Source organism: Bos indicus x Bos taurus, chromosome 7 (genome assembly GCF_003369695.1).
Source record: "Bos indicus x Bos taurus breed Angus x Brahman F1 hybrid chromosome 7, Bos_hybrid_MaternalHap_v2.0, whole genome shotgun sequence".
NCBI lineage: Eukaryota > Metazoa > Chordata > Mammalia > Artiodactyla > Bovidae > Bos > Bos indicus x Bos taurus.
In genome coordinates, this window is record NC_040082.1 from 105048438 (window position 1) to 105067277 (window position 18840).

General features: G+C 47.8%; 1 protein-coding gene and 1 long non-coding RNA gene across 2 annotated transcripts in view; one reads left to right on the forward strand and one right to left on the reverse strand.

Annotated features, from left to right (window-relative positions):
* MAP1S (microtubule associated protein 1S) overlaps nt 1-10037 on the forward strand; it is a 34713-nt gene extending 24676 nt beyond the window's left edge. The window contains exons 6-7 of the mRNA XM_027548219.1: nt 7109-7344; nt 8265-10037. Coding sequence (XP_027404020.1) covers nt 7109-7344; nt 8265-8420 — 392 coding nt within the window. The 3' untranslated portion in view covers nt 8421-10037. The remainder of the gene's footprint in view (nt 1-7108; nt 7345-8264) is intronic.
* Nucleotides 10038-13269: 3232 nt separating this feature from the next.
* Nucleotides 13270-18768, reverse strand: LOC113896129. The gene is made up of 2 exons (XR_003512000.1): nt 18145-18768; nt 13270-13614 (listed from the first exon to the last, which is right to left on the reverse strand). It is a non-coding gene; the product is annotated as an uncharacterized LOC113896129 (long non-coding RNA).
* Between the last annotated feature and the right edge of the window lie 72 nt (nt 18769-18840).

Sequence of the window (18840 nt, forward strand, 5' to 3'; positions counted from 1 at the left end):
TTCTCCCAGCAATCTTGATTCCAGTTGTGTTTCGTCCAGCCCAGCATTTCACATGATATACTCTTCATCTAAGTTTAAATAAGCAGGGTGACTATATACAGCCTTGATGTACTCCTCTCCCAATTTGGAACCAGTCTGTTGTTCCAAGTTTGGTTCTAACTCTTGCTTCTTGACCTGCACAGAGATTTCTCAGGAGGCAGATAAGATGGTCTGGTATTCCCATCTCTGTAAAAAATTTCCACAGTTTGTTTTGATCCACACAATCAAAGGCTTAGTATAGTCATTGAAGCAGAAGTAGATGTTTTTCTGGAACTCTCTTGCTTTTTCTATGATCCAGCGGATGCTGGCAATTTTATCTCTGGTTCCTCTGCCTTTTTCTAAATCCAGCTTGAACATCTGGAAGTTCTTGGTTCATGTACTATTCTCCAAGCCTGGTTTGGAGGATTTTGAGCATTACTTTGCTAGCATGTGAAATGAGTACAATTGTGCAGTAGTTTGAACATTCTTTGGCATTGCCCTTCTTTGGGATTGGAATGAAAACTGACCTTTTCCAGTCCTGCGGCCACTGCTGAGTTTTCCATATTTGCTGGCATATTGAGTGCAGCACTTTCACAGCATCATCTTTTAGGATTTGGAATAGCTCAACTGGAATTCCATCACCTCCACTAGCTTTGTAGTGATGCTTCTTAAGGCCCACTTGACTTCACGCTCCAGGATGTCTGGCTCTAGGTGAGTGAGCACACCATTGTGATTATCTGGGTCGTGAAGATCTTTTTTGTACAGTTCTTCTGTGTATTCTTGCCACCTCTTCTTAATATCTTCTGCTTCTGTTAGGTCCATACCATTTCTGTCCTTTTTTGAGCCCATCTTTGCATGAAATATTCCCTTGGAATCTCAAATTTTCTTGAAGAGATCGCTAGTCTCTCCCATTCTAGTGTTTTCCTCTGTTTCTTTGCATTGTCCACGTAGGAAGGCTTTCTTATCTCTCCTTGCCATTCTTTGGAACTCTGCATTCAAATGGGTATATCTTTCCTTTTCTCCTTTGCCTTTCACTTCTTTTCTCAACTATTTATAAGGCCCCCTCAGACGACCACTTTGCCTTTTTGCATTTCTTTTTCTTGGGGATGGTTTTGATCACCGCCTCTGTACAATATTAGGAACCTCTGTCCATAGTTTTTCAGGCACTCTATCAGACCTAATCCCTTGAATCTATTTGTCACTTCCACTGTATAATCATAACGGATTTGATTTAGGTCATACTTGAATGGCCTGGTGGTTTTCTGTACTTTTCTTCAATTTAAATCTCAATTTGGCAATAAGGAGTTCATGTCTGAGCCATTGTCAGCTCTTGGTCTTGTTTTCACTGGCTGTATGAAGCAGAAGTGGCTAAAGCAGACATTCTGGTCTTGTTCCTGATCTTAAAGGAAAACCTTTCAGTCTTTCTCCACTGAGTATCTGTGAACTGTGGGTTTTTCATTATATGGTTTTATTATGTTAAGATGGTTTCCTTTTAATCCTAGTTTGTTGAGTATGTTTATCATGAAAGTGTTGGATTTTGTCAAAACCTTTTCTGTTAATGTGTTACACTGATTTTTATGTGTCAGGCTAGTTATTCCTGCATCCCAGGAATAGCTCCCCCTTGGTCATGGTGTATAATCCTTTTAATATGCTGCTGAATTCAACTTGCGAGTGTCTTCTTGAGGGGTTTTGCATCAGTGTTTATGAGAGGTATTGGTCAGTAGTTTTCTTTTCTCATAATATCTTTGTGTGACCTTAGCATCAGGGCAGTGTTGGCCTCCGAATGTTGTCAGAATGAATTGGAAAGTATTTCCTGCTCTTCAGTTTTTTGGGAAAGTTTGAGGATTGGTTCTTCTTTAAATGTTTGGTAGAAACTCAGTGAAGCCCAGGAGGTTTTTGATTACTGATCCAGTTTCTTTGCTAGTTTTAATTCTGTTCACGCTTTGTGAGTCAGTCTAGGCAGGTTTTGTGTTTCTAGGAATTTATACATCTCTTCTAAGTTATGCAGTTTCTTGGTATATAATTGTTCATAGTTTTCTCACAATGCTTTTTATTTCTTTACTTTTTTTTTTACTTTTTATTTCTATAGGACTGGCAGTAACATCCCCTTTCATATCTGATGTTACTAATTTGAGTCTTCTTTTTCTTTCTTAGTCAGTGTAGCTGAAGATTTGTTGATCTTTTCAAAGAACCAACCTTTGGTTTTGCTTTTTTTCTTCTGTGATGTTTTTCTATTCCCTATTCTTAAAATCTCTGCTCTAATCTTTACTGTTTCCTTCCTTTGCTGCCTTTGGGTTCAGTTGTAAAGTTAGGTTGTTGATCTGAGATATTAATAACAGCATTTATACCATTAAACATCCCTTAATCTCTGTATCACTGTATCTTTATTGTTGGGCAGTTTGATTATATTGTGTTTCAGTGTGGTTCTCTTTGAGTTTATCCTATTTGGAGTTCATCGAGTTTCTCAGATGTTTCTATTCATGTCTTTCATTAAAAATGGGAAGATGTTGGCCATTATTTCTTGAAATAATCTCTCTGCCCCTTTCTCTTTCTTTTTCTTCTGAGATTTCCATAATGTGTATGTTGATCGTCTTGATAGTATCTGATAGGTCCCTTAGACTCTGTTCACTAACTTCAGTTATTTTTCTTTCTGTTCCTTGGACTCGATCACTTCCATTGTTCTGTTATCAAGACCACTGATCTTCTGCTTGTTTAAACCTTGAGTTGAATCTTCCTGGTGAATTTTCCATTTCAGTTATTATACTTCCCAGCTCGTTTACTTTTATGTTTTCTGTCTCCTTATTGATATTTGTGCTTTGTCCATACATTGTTTTTCTTGATTTTTTTCCACATCTTCCTTTAGTTCTTTGAGTATTTTTTGAACAGTTTTTTAAAGTCTTGTCTGGTGATCTTGCCTTTCGTCTTCCTTAAGGATGGTTTCTGTTAATTTTTTCTCCCTTTGACTGGGCCATACTTTCCTGTTTATTTGTGTGGCTTGTGATTTTTTATAATTGAAAACTTTACACTTGAATCTAACAAATGTGATGACTCTAGAGAGCCAAAATTTCCTCTTCCCCAGGGTTTGCTGTGGCTCTTTGGTTTGATTATTGTGGGCTGTCTCTGTGCTGGAGATCAGTCTGAGGTATAAACTTAAGGTGTTCTTATGCCTTTTCTTGGAGAAAGAAATGGCAGGCCACTCCAGTGTTCTTGCCTGGAGAATCCCAGGGACGGCGGAGCCTGGTGGGCTGCTATCCGTAGGGTTGCGCAGAGTCGGACGTGACTGAAGTGACTTAGCATGCATGCATACATTGGAGAAGGAAATGGCAACCCGCTTCAGTGTTCTTGCCTGGAGAACCCCAGGGACAGGGGAGCCTGGTGGCCTGCCATCTATGGGGTCACACAGAGTCGGATACCACTGAAGTGACTTCACTTTCACTTTTCACTTTCATGCATTGGAGAAGGAAATGGCAGCCCACTCCAGTGTTCTTGCCTGGAGAATCCCAGGGACAGGGGAGCCTGGTGGGCTGCCATCTATGGGGTCACACAGAGTCGGACACGACTGAAGTGACTTAGCAGCAGCAGCAGCAGTCTGCCTTTTCTGATCCTGTACCTTTCCCTGGGCATCTGTGGTTCCTTTCTGAATTCCCCTGTATCTGCTTTTGAGTGTCCTAGTCCTTGACTCTCTGGCTCCCAAAAGGGGAAAAAGAAAAAAAAAATGAAGGGGGAAGAAAAGAAGAATTAAAAATTTGCAGTTCTTAAATCCTGTGTAAGTAGGGAGTAAGCCCCTGGGGCTTCCCTGGTAGCTTGGGCAATAAAGCTTCTGCCTGCAGTGCGGGAAACCTGGCTTTGATCCCTGGGTCGGGAAGATCCCCTGGAGCAGGAAATGGCAACCACTCCAGTATTCATGCCTGGAAAATCCCATGGACCAAGAAGCCCAGTGGGCTACAGTCCATGGGGGTGCAAAGAGTCGGACACAACTGAGCGACTTCTTATCATCTTCTTCAAGTAGCTCCACACCTACAGGGCGGGGCTGCCAGCACAGCTGCCTAGAAGGGGAGACAGATTCCTGGAGCTTCCTGCTCTGCCATCGTCCCAGAATCCTGCTATGTCCATTCTTGCCTGCACGCTACTGTATCACAATGATAGTGCAGCATATAACCAGCATTGAACACCACTAGGCAGTCCCCTTTTCCCTTTTCCATACTGCATCTTGGGCGCCCAGTGCGCGCTTTGCACCCCCAGCATAGCTCGGCTCGCACCGTGCTCCAGTGCTCAGTGGCCGACGCGTCAGTTAGAGCAGGCCGACAACTACCCGGAAGGCTGGCGAGAAAGCAGCCACAGCAATGGCAGCAATAGTAGCTCCAGCTCATCTCACTGAGTGCTTTCTCTGTTGCTGTTATTTAGTCCCTAAGTCATGTCCAGCTCTCTGCGACACCATGGACTACAGCACACCAGGCCTCCCTGTCCTTTACTGTCTCCCAGAGTTAGCCCAAACTCAAGTTCCTTGAGTCAGTGATGCCATCCAACCATCTCATCCTCTGTTCCCCACCTCTCCTCCTGCCCTTAATCTTTCCCAGCATCAGGGTCTAAAGTATCGGAGTGTCAGCTTTAGCATCAGTCCTTCCAACAAATATTCAGGGTTGATTTCCCTTAAGATTGACTTGTTTGACCTCCTTGATGTCCAAGGGACTCTCAAGAGTCTTCTCCAGCACCATAATTTGAAAGCATTACTTTCTCGGTGTTTCCTTATGGTCCAGCTGTCACATCCATGTATGACCACTGGAAAAACCATAGCTTTGACTATACGGACCTTTGTCAGCAAAGTGATGTCTCTGCTTTTTAATACACTGCCTAGGTTTGTCATAGCTTTCCTTCCAAGAAGCAGGCGTCTTTTAATTTCATGGCTGCAGTCCTCGTCCACAGTGATTTTGGAGCCCGAGAAAACAGTCTGTCACTGTTTCCACTTTTTCACTTCTACTTGCTGTGAAGTGATGGGACAAGATGCCATGATCTTAACTTTTTGGATGTTGAGTTGCAAGCCAGCTTTTTCACTCTCCTGTTTTATCCTCATCAAGAAGCTTTTTATTTCGCTTTCTGCCATTAGAGTGGTACCATCCGCATATCAGAAGTTATTGATATTTCTCCTGGCAGTCTTGATTCCTGCTTGTGCTTCATCCAGCCTGGCGTTTCACATGATGTATTCTGCATACAAATTAAATAAGCAGGGTGACAGTATACAGCCTTGAAACAGTACTTCTTTCCCAGTTTTAAACCAGTCTGTTGTTCCATGTCCAGTTCTAACTGTTGCTTCTTGACCTGAATACAGATTTCTCAGGAAGCAGGTAAGGTTGTCTGGTATTCCCGTCTCTTTTAAGTATTTTCCACGGTTTGTTGTGATCTACACAGTGGCTTTAGTGTAGTCTGTGAAGCAAAAATCATTGTTTTCTGGAATTCCCTTGCCCTCTCTGTGATCTATTGGCAGTTTGATCTCTGGTTCCTCTGACTTTTCTGAATCCAGCTTGCTGTGGGCTAGGCAGTGTGCTAGTTGCTTGGGGTGGCCCTGCCCTCCAGGAGCTGAGAAACATCTCCAGCTTCTCTCCCCATATGGCCTGTCCTGGGTTCCTAGCCACCTTGGTCTCTTGGTCTCTGGGGCCTCTAGCCTCAGCGCCTCCCTGAGCCACCACCTCTTGTCTTTCATGGGTAGATTACAAGAGAGGCACCTGGTGGGCTCCTGTGACCTTTGGCAAGTCAAGGGTTCCCAGTACAAGGGGAGAGATGGTGGCCCTCAGGGCGATGAACAAGGCTGGCACCCAGAGACTGGGGGGTCATCTGAGGTCCTCTCTGCTGGGGTGTTTGGCCTCTTTCAGAGACCACACGTCTCGGCCACTTGGGGTCTCCTGCTCCCACTGCCTCTAACAAACCAGCGGCCCACTCCAGCTCCAGCCAAGCCTGTCTTAAAGGGCCAGAGGGCTCTCACCTTTGCAGGCCAGAGGGTCTCTGTCCCAGCAGCTCAACTAGCACAGAAGCAGCTCAGTGAGTACCCAGATGGGTGTTCTAGTAAAACTGTTGGCCAAAGCAGGCAGGTGCTGTATTTGGCCCCCAGGCCATAGCTTGCTGGCCTCTTCTCTACCCTCGGCCTCCTGCCCCCTGGCTTCTGTCCTCATTCCCCTTGTCTTCTCTTTGCCATTCTGCCTCTCCTGTTCCCGTCTGCCTCTCGCCTTCCTCAGCTCTGGTGGCTTTCCCTTCCTGCTGCATCACTGTACCCAGTCATAAGTGAGGGATGCCACTTGCTGAAAGCTGGCGGGTTTCATTCGTCCTGCAAATGCTCCCCCTCCTCACCCCGCACCGTGCAGCAGGCCTCTGGTCCCTCGCCCTGGTCTGGGCAGTGTTTAGGATTTTAAGATGATCAGACATCTGACAGACTTCCTGTGCCCAGGAGCCGGCTACATCCTCAAGAGTTGATGGGTTCACTGGCCCGGGAGTGATGGCCCTGTCCCCCTCGCACCAGGCTCTGGGTTCAGGGTGCAGACAAGGCCCTGCTGCAGCTGCCCCAGCCTGCATCTCCCTTTCTCGACTCTCTCCTTCCCACACCCACTCTGGCTCCCCATCAACCCTGAAGGCAGGGATTGTTATTTGTTCCGGTCACTGCTGTGTCCCTAGGATGGCTGTGGTGCCCATGAGTAATTGAAAAACAACAGATAAACTCCCCATGAGTAATTAAACAGATGGATGCTGCTGCAGAGCGTTCCAGATACTGCTGCTTCAGGGGCTCAAGCTCCAAAACCCCCTCTTTGAGGAAGCCCTCCCTGAATACCCCTCCCCTTAGGTGCTGGGGATGTCTATGTCCAGGGAGTGGCCAGGGTGTGTCCTTGAGGGGTTGACTGGGGTGTATGCAGGATTCATCCAGTTACTGCACCTGCCAGGGAGGACTTGTCTGCCATGAAATGGTGAGATCAGGCCTCCTGCCAGGGAGGGAGCCACTCTGAGAGGTGCAGATAGAGCTGGGAGCCTCGTCCTGGGCCCCGGGTCTCCAGCCAGCCCTTCCTTGTTCCCCAGAGCTCACAACTGATCCCATCCCTCTTACCCACAGGGTCAGCTGGCAGTCGGTCAGGAGGGTCAGCGGCCCCACCGGGCTCCCCTGTCTACCTTGACCTGGCCTACCTGCCCAGCGGGGGCAGTGCCCGCCTGGTGGATGAGGAGTTCTTCCGGCGGGTGCGTGCGCTCTGCTACGTCATCAGCGGCCAGGACCAGCACAAGGAAGAGGGCATGCGGGCTGTCCTGGACGCGCTCCTGGCTGGCAAGCAGCAGTGGGATCGGCAGCTCCAGGTGTGTGATGACCGGGGCGTCGGACAGTCCCGATGACAGCACAGGTCCCTGGGGCATTTTCAAGCTCCTGGCACTGGGCAGGGCAGCACTTCCTAGGGTCTTCCTGCCGAACCCACACAGTCCTGTGAGGTTGGTGTGACCTTCACCCACATCCAAAGAGGGAGTGGGGCTCAGAGAAACTAATCCCTGTCCCCAAGGCCATGCAGCTATGAGGGCAAATGCAGGACCCGCCCGCCCAGCTCGCAGGGCTCTGTTCCTGTTACCGCCACTTCCTGGTCTGCAGCACCCCTGGGTGAGGTTGTAGGGCAGGGCTGGTTTGATCACCTCACCTGAGCCCTAGCATTGAGTCTCCCTGATATTATGAGGATCATCCAGGAGGAAGGGACGGGGTGTATGGTGTCTATGTGTGTTGACAATTGACCCTTGACGGCTGGGGTTGTCCCCATGAGAATCCTTGAAATACAGCCTCGAAGCAAAAGGTGAATTTGGGTGGAAGGAGCCTCCAGTGCCTGGCCGCCCACACAGTGCGAGTGTGCTGACACCCGGTCAGGCACCCAGGTTACAGAGCGGCTGGGAGGGCGTGTTGCGAGCAGAGGCGGGAGCACGCTGTATGCAGGGAGCTGGCGGGCGGTATGGGCAACACAGCAGGGGACACAGCAGGGGAGTGGGGGGGGCTGGGAAGCATGGAGAGGAATTGGCAGAGGAGTGGTCTGGTCTCCCGGCTGTGAAAGGGCGCTCGGGGTGCCATGGGAGAGAAAAGGCACTTCAGGGACAGGCCGGCTGCCAGCTGCAGACACCTCAGCAGGAGAACGGAGGCAGCGCAAATGTGGTCAGAGAAGAGGGGCCTCCGATGCCTTGGGGCTGGGCCGGGAGGGCAGAGGGTGCGCCCCTCACTGTCGGTCTATCTGTCCCACCCGCAGGTGACCCTGATCCCCACCTTCGATTCGGTGGCGATGCATGAGTGGTATGAGGAGACACACACGCGGCACCAGGCGCTGGGCATCACGGTGCTGGGCAGCAACAGCACCGTGTCTATGCAGGACGAGGCCTTCCCTGCCTGCAAGGTGGAGTTCTAGGCCCCCCCCAACAGCACCCCCAGCACCCGCCACTGTCCTGGGACGCGCCTGCATCAGAAATAAACAGGGTGCGACTCAGCCGTGGCCTCAGTTCCTTCTGCCGGCAGGAGACTCGGCCGCACTCCAGACGCCACTGCTGCCAAGGGGTGGTCCCCAGTGTGGGGAGGGACAGCTTCTGCGGAATCCCCAGCAGCCTCCAGGTCACATGTGCCCTGGCCCCCATGTCACAGATGGAAAACCCAGGCCCAGGGAGGCAGTGCCTCCCAGGCCAGCAGAGCTGGCTGCCGACATCAGCCCTCCAGCCCAGCAACTGTGCCTGTGGGTCCCCCGGTTTATAGACAGGAAGGCAGCTGCCAAACCCCAGCTGCACAAACCAAGGTGAGATCCGAGCCCTGACTCTGCTCCCGATCCATTACAATAGAAATCACCCTCTGTTCCTAGAGATGATTGACACTCATGGCAGGACAGTCTTATACTCTACAGCAAGCTCTCAACTCATTATCGACCGGGAGGTTTTTGCAGACACTAATGCTCGTGGCCAGCATTTTTATTTTGGCCGGCCAAAATTTTCTTCTGTTGTTTCACTAACACTGTGTGGGTTATTACGTTCAGTAGTTACTCCTGACACACCTGTGAGGTCTTCTCCAGCGCCGTGCGTTTCATTTTCGCTTCTGTGTCCGAGTCAGTCACTGGGGTTTCTCGTCTTGCATCGGTCTGACGCTCACGCCGTCTGAATCGGAGCTGTCGTCTGAAGAGCTGCCGCCTTTGGCGACATGACTGCGTATCTCACTTGGACAGTCAGAGCCGGCATCTCGTAAAACCCGCGGACAAGGTCTCCTCAGAATGTAGCAATACGTCAGTTTTGAAAAATTTACGGTAACAAACTTGTGTTTATAAAATACACAAGGTTGGAACTAATGGAGGAAAACGTGAATGGTAACGACAATCGTACATTGTATAATGAACCCTTGACCAGTTTTAAGCTCTGACAACTTTGCCTGGTGTTGTTAATTGTATTACTGTCTAAATATTGATACGTCTTTGGTCAATAATGTTCAGGTAACAAAAGATGTATTAATATGTCTTCAGTCAGCAATGTGTTTAAAACGCAGTCTGAAACCTAAAAGCTACAAAACACCAATCTCCCGATGAACCCCCCTCCCTAATCTCCCTGTTCTGCATGTATAGGAACACCTAGATTTAATTTTCAGTAAGATGCCATCTCACTGGATTGGATGGCGACCTAAGAAAAATGTGACAAGTGCTAACCCCTCAATACCTACGCTCGTTTTCCTGTAAGGAGAGACCTCTTAGTCTGGGGTCTGAAGAAGGCTTACTGTTTATACCATGTCACCCTGATTTTTCATCTTGTTGAGTACAGGTGCAGCCTCCTGTTCTCATTTCATTTCTTTCTAGGAACATTTTCTTATATTTATTTTTAATTAGTTCAATTTTTTTATTTAGACGTTTGTCTTTTTCTCATTCAGATATCATAATTCTTTTTTTTTTCTAAATAGGGACAATAAACTTGTTAAAGTTTTTAATTGTAAAAAATACATAACATAAAATTTGCCATTTTAACCACTAATAAACTCTTGCGTTGTAAAATTTTTTTCCCCAAATTTGCCTTTCAGTTTTGTTTAGGAGCAGTTTTGCTGTAAACATTTTATTTTTATGATTTTCAAACCTCAGTTCTTTAAATGTCTCTCCTTTGTACTTTTAGAGGTCCTTGCACAGTTGGCACAAATTCTCCCAAGGTTGGTTTTTTGGGTTTTTTTTTTTTTTTCTGTTTATTTTTACCCACGTAGGGCTTATTTTGGGATAAAGGGAGAGGTAGGGATTGCCCCAACCTGGACAGTTCAATTTTCAATGCAGTGTACAGATTCAAAACATGCCTTCCTCCCTGAAAAAGATCCCAAATGTGTTGTTTATTTCCGAATCTATACTAATCCATCGCCAACTTTTCTGGCCATCTCCTTGCTTTCTCTGGTATAGATTTCTGTGCCTCAATAGGTCATCAGGCAGGTTCTTTCTCCTTAATTTTGCTTTTTCCCTTCATAAAAGGTTGTTTCTACATTCTTATTCCTCTTGGAGCTCTAGAACCTTCACAGAGGGGGCCCAAACACATGCGTAAGAAAAGCTGTCAACTTCTGCTTCTGACCAGATAGTGGCAGCTAGAGTCCCAATGAAAACAACTAAAATTGCTGGGTGAAAATGAGTTAAGTGTTGGTTAATGTATCAGTGAGCACCCAGAAAATGAGGAACAGTCAGAGGCCAGAACAGTGCAGACAGAAACCCCAGGAGGGAAAAAGGAAACAGCTTTTCTGTTACACAAGGTGGTCTTCATCTTCTTTTCATGGACCTTCAAGATGGTGCGTCTGATAAGTAGAGACCTCAGAGCATGAAGCAGATATCAAAATAAGATCTTCTCAAAGATGGAAAGCAGACTTAGGTGGATGACATGGTTTAAAGCAGTCCCGGATGCTGGAGACCCTGGGGGAACTTTCACCTAATCTTAAAGAGTTCTCCCAGTCACATCCCAGGACATATGAGCCAGCATCAAAATTCACAGCCTGTCAGTGCCAGTGGCGAAGACCTGATGTCTTTAATCCTGGTGTTTTTGCTGTGTTTAATCCTGAAAAGTGAACAAAGTGCAAGAGACAGTAATATTTGTAGAAGAACCAAATAGGACTAAGAGAAATGAAAAAGCAAATAATTGGGTTGGGTCAACAGTGAACTGTAGGTAGCTGAAGAGAAAATAGGTGAACTGAAAGATGGGACTGAATGAGTTTCCTAAACAGGGGAAGGGGAAAAGGGGGATGAGGAGGCAGAGGAGAGAGAGCAGGGCAAATTCTGAAGGGGATAATGGTGGAGAATTTTTCAAAAGTAATGAAAGGTGTCAATTCACTCGTATTCAGAAAGCCAGCCAAATCCAAAGCAGGATATATAAAAAGACAACTTGGCAAACCTAGACAGCATATTAAAAAGCAGAGACATCACTTTGTTGACAAAGGCCCATCTAGTCAAAGCTATGGTTTTTCCAGTAGTCATGTACAGATGTGAGAGTTGGACCATAAGGAAAGCTGAGCGCCAAAGAATTGATGATTTCGAATTATGGTGTTGGAGAAGACTCTTGATAGTCCCTTGGACTGTAAGGACATCAAACCAGTCAATACTAAAGGAAATCAACCCTGAATATTCATTGGAAGGACTGATGCTGAAGCTGAAGCTGAAGCTCCTATACTTTGGCCACCTGATGCAAAGAGCAGATTCATTGGAAAAGACTGATGCTGGGAAAGATTGAGAGCAGGAGGAGAAGGGGATGACAGAGGATGAGATGGTTGGATGGCATCATCGACTCAATGGACATGAGTTCGAGCAAACTCAGGGAGATAGTGAAGGACAGGGAAGCCTGGTGTGCTGCAGTCCATGGGGTCGCAGAGAGTCAGAGACGACTGAGCAGCTGAACAACAGTGCAGAAAGCCAAAGTCAACAAGAAAAGCAAGAATAGTAGACGGAGAGAGCTCCTCAGCCCCACAGCATGAAACTCAGGACACAGTCGGGTACCGTCTTTAGCAACCCAGAAGTTCTCATTCAGCAGAAGCATCTTTGGAGGGTGAGAAAAATGAAGACCCTTGTTGAGTGAAATCCTGAGGGAATTTTTTTCAGGTAGAAAATGATCCAAGTGGAAGAGCTGACTTGCACAAGGAAACAGCAAAGAAGTTTGAATAACAGCCGAAGTGTCACCCTCCTTAACAAGAATTACAGTATCCTGTATGTAGGATGAAAAATTGCATTTAGGCAACAGTGGCAAATAAGTAAAAAGTTAGTGGAGTAAACTTTTAAAATCTTTACATTGAGGGGAGAGTGACATATGCTTAGTTGAGCAGAGTAGCAGTATTAATAGTTATAGTAGATACTGGGTGAACAGAAGCAGTCTATAACTTCCAGATTAGTAGAGGGGAGAAATTAGACTGAAAAAAAGAAAAGTCCCAAATTCTTCCGTAAGGAAACAGGTACAAATAGAAAGCACAAGATAATAAAAATACATACATAAAAATGTGCCAGTTATTAAGTAAATGCAGACGGGCAGAAAACTCCAGTTAAAAGATAAGATTTTTTTCAGACTGTATTTTTTAGTTCAATTTTTGTGCTACTTACAAGAAACATCTAAACATGAAGATGCTGAAATTTTGAAAGTAAATGATGGGGGGGCGGGTGGGGGAGAATAAACCTGGAAAATACTACAGAAAGAAATTAAAGCTGATACATCCACACTAATGAAGTTTTATTTTTGGTGTATTACTAGAAACAAGGGGTTTCCTGGGTGGCTCAGTGGGTAAAGAACACGCCTGCCAGTGCAAGAGACATGGGTTCCATCCCTGGGTTGGGACGATCCCCTGGAGGAGGGCGTGGCAACCCACTCCAGTATTCTTTCCTGGAGAATCCCATGGACAGAGGAGCCTGGCAGGCTACAGTCCATGGGGTCACAAAGAGTTGGACACGACTGAGCGACTTAGCACAGACACACTAGAAATAAGAACTATCAGATGAAAGCTTTTAACTCACTGAAAAGATGTAACAGTTCCAAATTTATATGCATCTAATAACAGGGCCTCAAAGTTATGAACCACCAGAGGGAGTAAGTTTATCTTTAAAAAGAAAATCTAGGGGCTTCTCTGGCAGTCTTCCACCATAGAGGGTGCAGGTTCAATCCCTGGTTGGGGAACTAAGATCCCACATGTCATGCAGCAGGGCCAAAATGTTGTGTTTTTTTTTTTAATCTATCAGTAGGTTTTCAATATTGATCTGTCTTTACGTTCCTAGAAAGAACTCCACCTGGATTATATTTATTTTCTTATATTTTTATTTCAATAAGTTGTGTGTGTTGTGGGGAGCAGGGAGGGGTCTGGGCTTTTGCCCTCAACACTTGGCGGATCTTTCCCTGCCCTTCAGATTCCCCATGCTGCTGTGACTCTCATCACCCTCACTCAGCAGCCCAGCATGACGGAGCTTCCACCACCCAGAACATTGGGTGGCCAGACAGGAAAGGGATGCGACAAATCAGGCACCAGCTCCTAAGGATTTCCAGCAGGAAGTTATGTGCCACTTCCACTCTCGTCTCATTGGCCAAAGCAAGTCACATGACTCTGCCCAATACAGGAGCTGAAAGATACATACTCCTCTCTTGTACCTAGGAGGAGGAGAATCAGAAATAGTGATGGAAATCAATGAATAGCCACTGACAAGTTCCCCCAAAGAGATAGTTTTGTTCTGGCGGGCAGGAGGTTCGGCAAGCTTGTTCTATTTAAAAAAATAAATTTTTTTTTTGGTGTTGTGGGCCATAGAGTCTGTCCAGACCTCATTTCTGCTGTTATAGCTGAACAAATGGAAATAAATAGCTGCATTCCAATAAAATCTTGTTTACAGAAAGAAACCAGTGGGCTGGAGTCAGCTTACGAAGGCTGTGGTTTACCAACGGCTGGTGTCAGGCATTACTCTGACTTCCCATCTCACCTCTTAGAACAGTTAGGGACCTGGAGTTCCCCACCCCCTTTCTCCTCTCTCTCCTCTCTGCGTCTCTCTTCTTCCTCCCTCCCCACCCCAGTCTCTGCTGACAGCTGTCTGGCCCAGCCTCTACAGAGCATGCACTAAAAATACCCCGGCAGCAGCCTGAGTACCGGGGGCCCTGGAGCCCTGGCAGGAGCCAGATGTGTGACCCGTGTGTGACCTTGTCCTGGGCACCCACTCTGGGCACTGCCTGCTCATCGGCAGCCCCTCCCCAATACTTGCCCAGAGCCTGAGCAACAACTGCCCCCTGGTTTCTCAGTGTTGCTCCAACATCTGGATCATGCCTCCAGGCCTTTGCACCCAACGTGTCCCCTCCCTGGAATGCCACCGTCCAGCCTTGCATCAGTCAACGCATACTGGCTGCTGCCCTGTTGGGGAGCAGTGTCAAGTAGGGGAGCCAGACACATAGGAGGGGACAACACCCCACGATGCCGGGCCTGTTGGCTGGCACTGGGTGCCAGAGGAGTCCACCACACCTGGGGGTGGGGAAAAACATTAAGGACGCAAAGGATTAAGCCAGTATTAGGGGACGACTGGGAGCAAGGGTGGCAGAGGGACCCGCAGAAGCAGAGGCTTGGTCTTTTTGAGGAACCGAGAGGAGACATAAAATTGAAGCTTCAAGAACACTGGGAGGCTGGGGGTGGAGCCATCCCTACAGCTTCATGGACACCCCACTGAGCAAATGGAACTTGCCCTTCAAAGGACCGGGTGTTGGAAGAGACCAGCCAAGCTGGGGAGCAGTGAGCACACCAGGATTGGCATGTAGAGTTGGCAGTCTTTCCAGAGGGGCTTGGGGCGGGGCTAGGGGGACCTGGTTCCTGGTGGGGCGTGGCCAGGGCACTTATCTGGAAAGATGTGGACTCTTGAAAGGCCAAGATGGAGAGGGGAGGGGTAGCCTTTCTCCGAGAGAGCAACATAAAAGCTCTCATCTTCCAAACCCACCACCTAGGGATCCATCTCCAGGAAGCCCTCCCTCCTCTCTTTCTGGTCCCCACCCCCAGCCCAGGGCCTCCTCTGGCCTCTTCCTCCTCTGGCTCTTCCCTTTTAAACGCCACCCTGGATTTCCCTGGTGCTCCAGTGCTTAAGAGTCTGTCTGCCAATGCAAGCGACATGGGTTCGATCCCTGGTCTGGGAAGATCCCACATGGCGAGCGGCAGCTAAGCCCACAGCACAACCACTGGAGCCCTCTCTCTGCCACAAGAGAAGCCACTGCACTGAGAAACCCTCACACCACAACGAGTAGCCCCCGCTCAGCTCAACTAGAGAGAGCCCATGCACAGCAATGCAGACCCAGCACAGTCAAAAACAGATCAGTTTAAAACACCACCCTGTCCACCAGTAAGTCACTCTTCTGCTGCCTTCTGGTCTGCAACCAGGGCTGCTGCTGAGACAGGCATGGCTGGTGCCCTACCTGTATAGCATGTGCCTTTTCCCTTCCTGACCTACAGCAGGTGCTCAGGAAACGTTGGTTGTGTTCCAGCTTGGCAGCACTGGGACTGCGGCCTGGGGAATATTACTTAAGCTCTCTGGACCCCACACCTTCATCCCACACCCAGTCACAGAAGATTGGTATGAGCCTCCGGGTACCCTTGAACTGTATTGGTGGTGACCAGACACCTGAGATTCCTTCCCCAACCCCAGACAGGCCTGTTCTGCATCCTGTCCTCCCCCATCCTCACAACATCTGCTGGGATCCAAGGTCAGGACCGGTGAGAGCTTAGGCCTCAGTGTACCTGGGCCAAGCCCTGCCTCTGACATGTCTTCATGTGTGACTTCAGAGAGCAGCCTCTTGTCTATCAGCCTTGGTCCCTTCACCTGTAAAACAAGAATCAAAGCCCTCTCCCCACCTTGCCCCTGGCCCAGGCTTGAGGAAGCCATGTATGGGGGTATGGATGAAGTTCAGACACCACCTAGCTGGTGCGGGTGGTGCCAGAGCCCCCATGGACCTCCCAGCTTCTGATGGGGCGGGCGCCAAGCCTAACCATGCCCCAGCCCTGAGGGGTTATCTCTGAGCTGAAAGAAAGCCAGACCAGAGCTACCGCGCAGGAACTGAGAGCTAAGTTACCAGTCAGATGGGGAACTGAGAGAACTCCCGGAGGAGGGGACAGCAGAAGCAAAGGCTCTGAGGTGAGACCAACTTTGTAGAACTGCCGTGAGAGGAGCGAGGCCAGACTGCGCTGGCCTGGAGGGCTTAGGGATGGGGAGGGTGGGGGTGTAGGGTCTTTACTGAGGGTCCTGGGCACTGGGGCAGGGTTTGGAGCTAGAGAGGCAGGTGATCACTCTCTGTTTGAAACCTGCTCCCTGTGAGTACAAGTTAACATCCTGAGCCTCTATACCTGTAGCCCTGAATGGAATAATTCAGCGAATGGAGAGGGGATGGTAGGAGCCAGGTTTCTCCCTATTGGAGTGGGAGGTTATAGACAGGCAAAGTAGAAGGTGAGGAGGATCAGTTTAGTAAATGTAAAGGCATCTGTATGAATTCACGTTTAATTCCTATAGATACAGTTATGTATGGGAATATATATAGATCTGGGTATATACACAAGTTAATATACACACATATATGTCCTTGCTCTGTCCACTGAGAGGGCCTAGAAAGAACTACACTCCAGTAGTGATGAGCACACTTACTGTCCAAATGGTTTTCTAAAAGTACTCTCCAACGAAGGCACCAGGGCTGCTCCTTAGAGAAAGGCTGATTCTAGGACTAGGGCAGGAAATGTATCAGATGAGCTTGAAGCTTGTCGTAGTGACAAAGAAAGGGAAGTGTTAAAAGAGAAAAAAAGACAAAGACAAAAGGACAAAAAATGCAAAAGATGGGGGCATGTCAAAGCAACATGAGAGCCAATTGAATGAGCTTCCAGTGGCCAAGGCTGGAACAACTTGAACAAGATAATCAATAAAGTAGTATTGGATTATAACCCAAAGTATAGAATAAGTATCCATGATTCCATACCAATATGGGAGAAGAAACTTATTTCCCATCAGAGGAATTCCAAGTAATTTTTTGCCCTCGAGGTAGGAGAGAGTGATTCCTTATCCCTTGGATGTGGGCTGTAAATAGTCACTTCCTTCCCAAGGATAGAGCTTGGAAAGGAGGCAGAGACTAACCTGATAATGGAAACCCCTGCCAGACACTAGCTTAGCCAGGCAATCTCAACGTCACTGAAATTTCATGCTGAAGGCGTGCGCCCCGGACACACTGTGATGGGAGGAGGTTTCACCTCTGTGATCTTCTAACCCATCACCCCAGTCAAACCCAGAGAAAAACATCAGGCAAATTTCAATTGTGGCAATCATATAACAGTATATAAACATATCTAATCAACATGTACTACACAGGAAATTCACACAATATTATATGTCAAACACAGTTAAATTTAAAAAAATTTAATCCCCATTGAGGGGCATCCTACAAAATAACTAACCAGTTCTCAAAACTGTCAAGGTCATTAATATCAAAAAAGTCTAAGAAACTGCTTAATTCAGAAAAGCCTAAGAAATATGATGTCTTGATTTCCCCAGAAGGAGTCCTGGGACAGAAAAAGAACATTAGGGAAAACTGAGGAAATCTGAATAATGTATGCATTTTCGTTAATAACAACATCTCAGTGTTGGTTCACTAACTGTGACAAATGTACCATATTATGTCAGGTGTTAATAACAGGAGAAATTGGGTGTGGGATATGCAGGAACTCTCTGTAATATCTTCATAGTAATTCTGTAAATTGAAAACTGCTCTACAATTTAAAATGTATTTTTAAAAACCTCTATAGGGTTTCTCCGGTGGTCCAGTGGTTAAGAATCCGCCTTGCAATGCAGGGGACACAGGTTCAATCCCTGGTCTGGGAAGAGCCTACATGCCGCATGGCAACTAGACCTGTGTGCTGCAACGACTGAGGCTACACGCTGCAACCACTGAAGCCTGTGCTCCAGAACAAGAGAAGCCACCGCAATGAGAAGCCCACATGCCATCGCTAGAGAGTAATCCCTGCTCGCTGCAACTAGAGAAAGGCTTTGTACAGCAACAAAGACCCAGAGCAGCCAAAAACAACTAAATAAGTAAATCTTTGCTGGGGGGGAGCCCTATAGTTGCCATGCGGAACAGGGATTGTCAGGAGGAAGGGGGAAAGGCAAGAAGAGGCACACGTACCAATAGGGAGCCGAGGCAGCATCCAGGCTGCACCCTGGGCCCAGGCCACTGCAGGGTACAGGAAATGAGCTAACTGTGACCAGTGTGGATGATGAACGGAAGAGAAGGCTCTCAGAGACTCCCAGGCCTCTGGCCAGGTTCCTGGGCGGCCCTTCTAAGTTCGGGAGGCTGGTGGAAGAGCAGGTCTGGAGGCAAGCAGATCAGCCAGGAACAGAGATTTGAATGGAGGACCCAAGGCCGCTGTATGAATCTCATTTTAAGAGCACTCACTTGAGGGCGACCGGAGCCTCTCAGGTTTATGACATGACAACATTCTGAAGGATGGCTCTCCCCTACCCCTGTGACCAGATCCTGAGGGTGCCTGCATCAGGCTGTAGATTCGCTGCGTAGCCTGCAGGAGCCTTCTCTGAGCCTCAGTTTTCCCATCTGTAAAATGAGGATCTATATGTGCCGCTCACAGGCTTGTAGGAGGAATCAGAAGAGTCCTTCTCAGTGCTTGTCACACATTTGGAGACTCTTCCCACAGAGTCTCAGGTGGAAGGAACCGGATCTATCGCTTTAAATTATGCAAATGAATGCGGGTAGTGGGGCGGGGAGATTAAAAAAAGGAGCCGCTCCCCCAGACTATCAGCACGCAGGGCTGGTGGAACTGGCCGCCTAAATGGCCCAATGGCTGGCCGCGCGCACTCGCAGCCC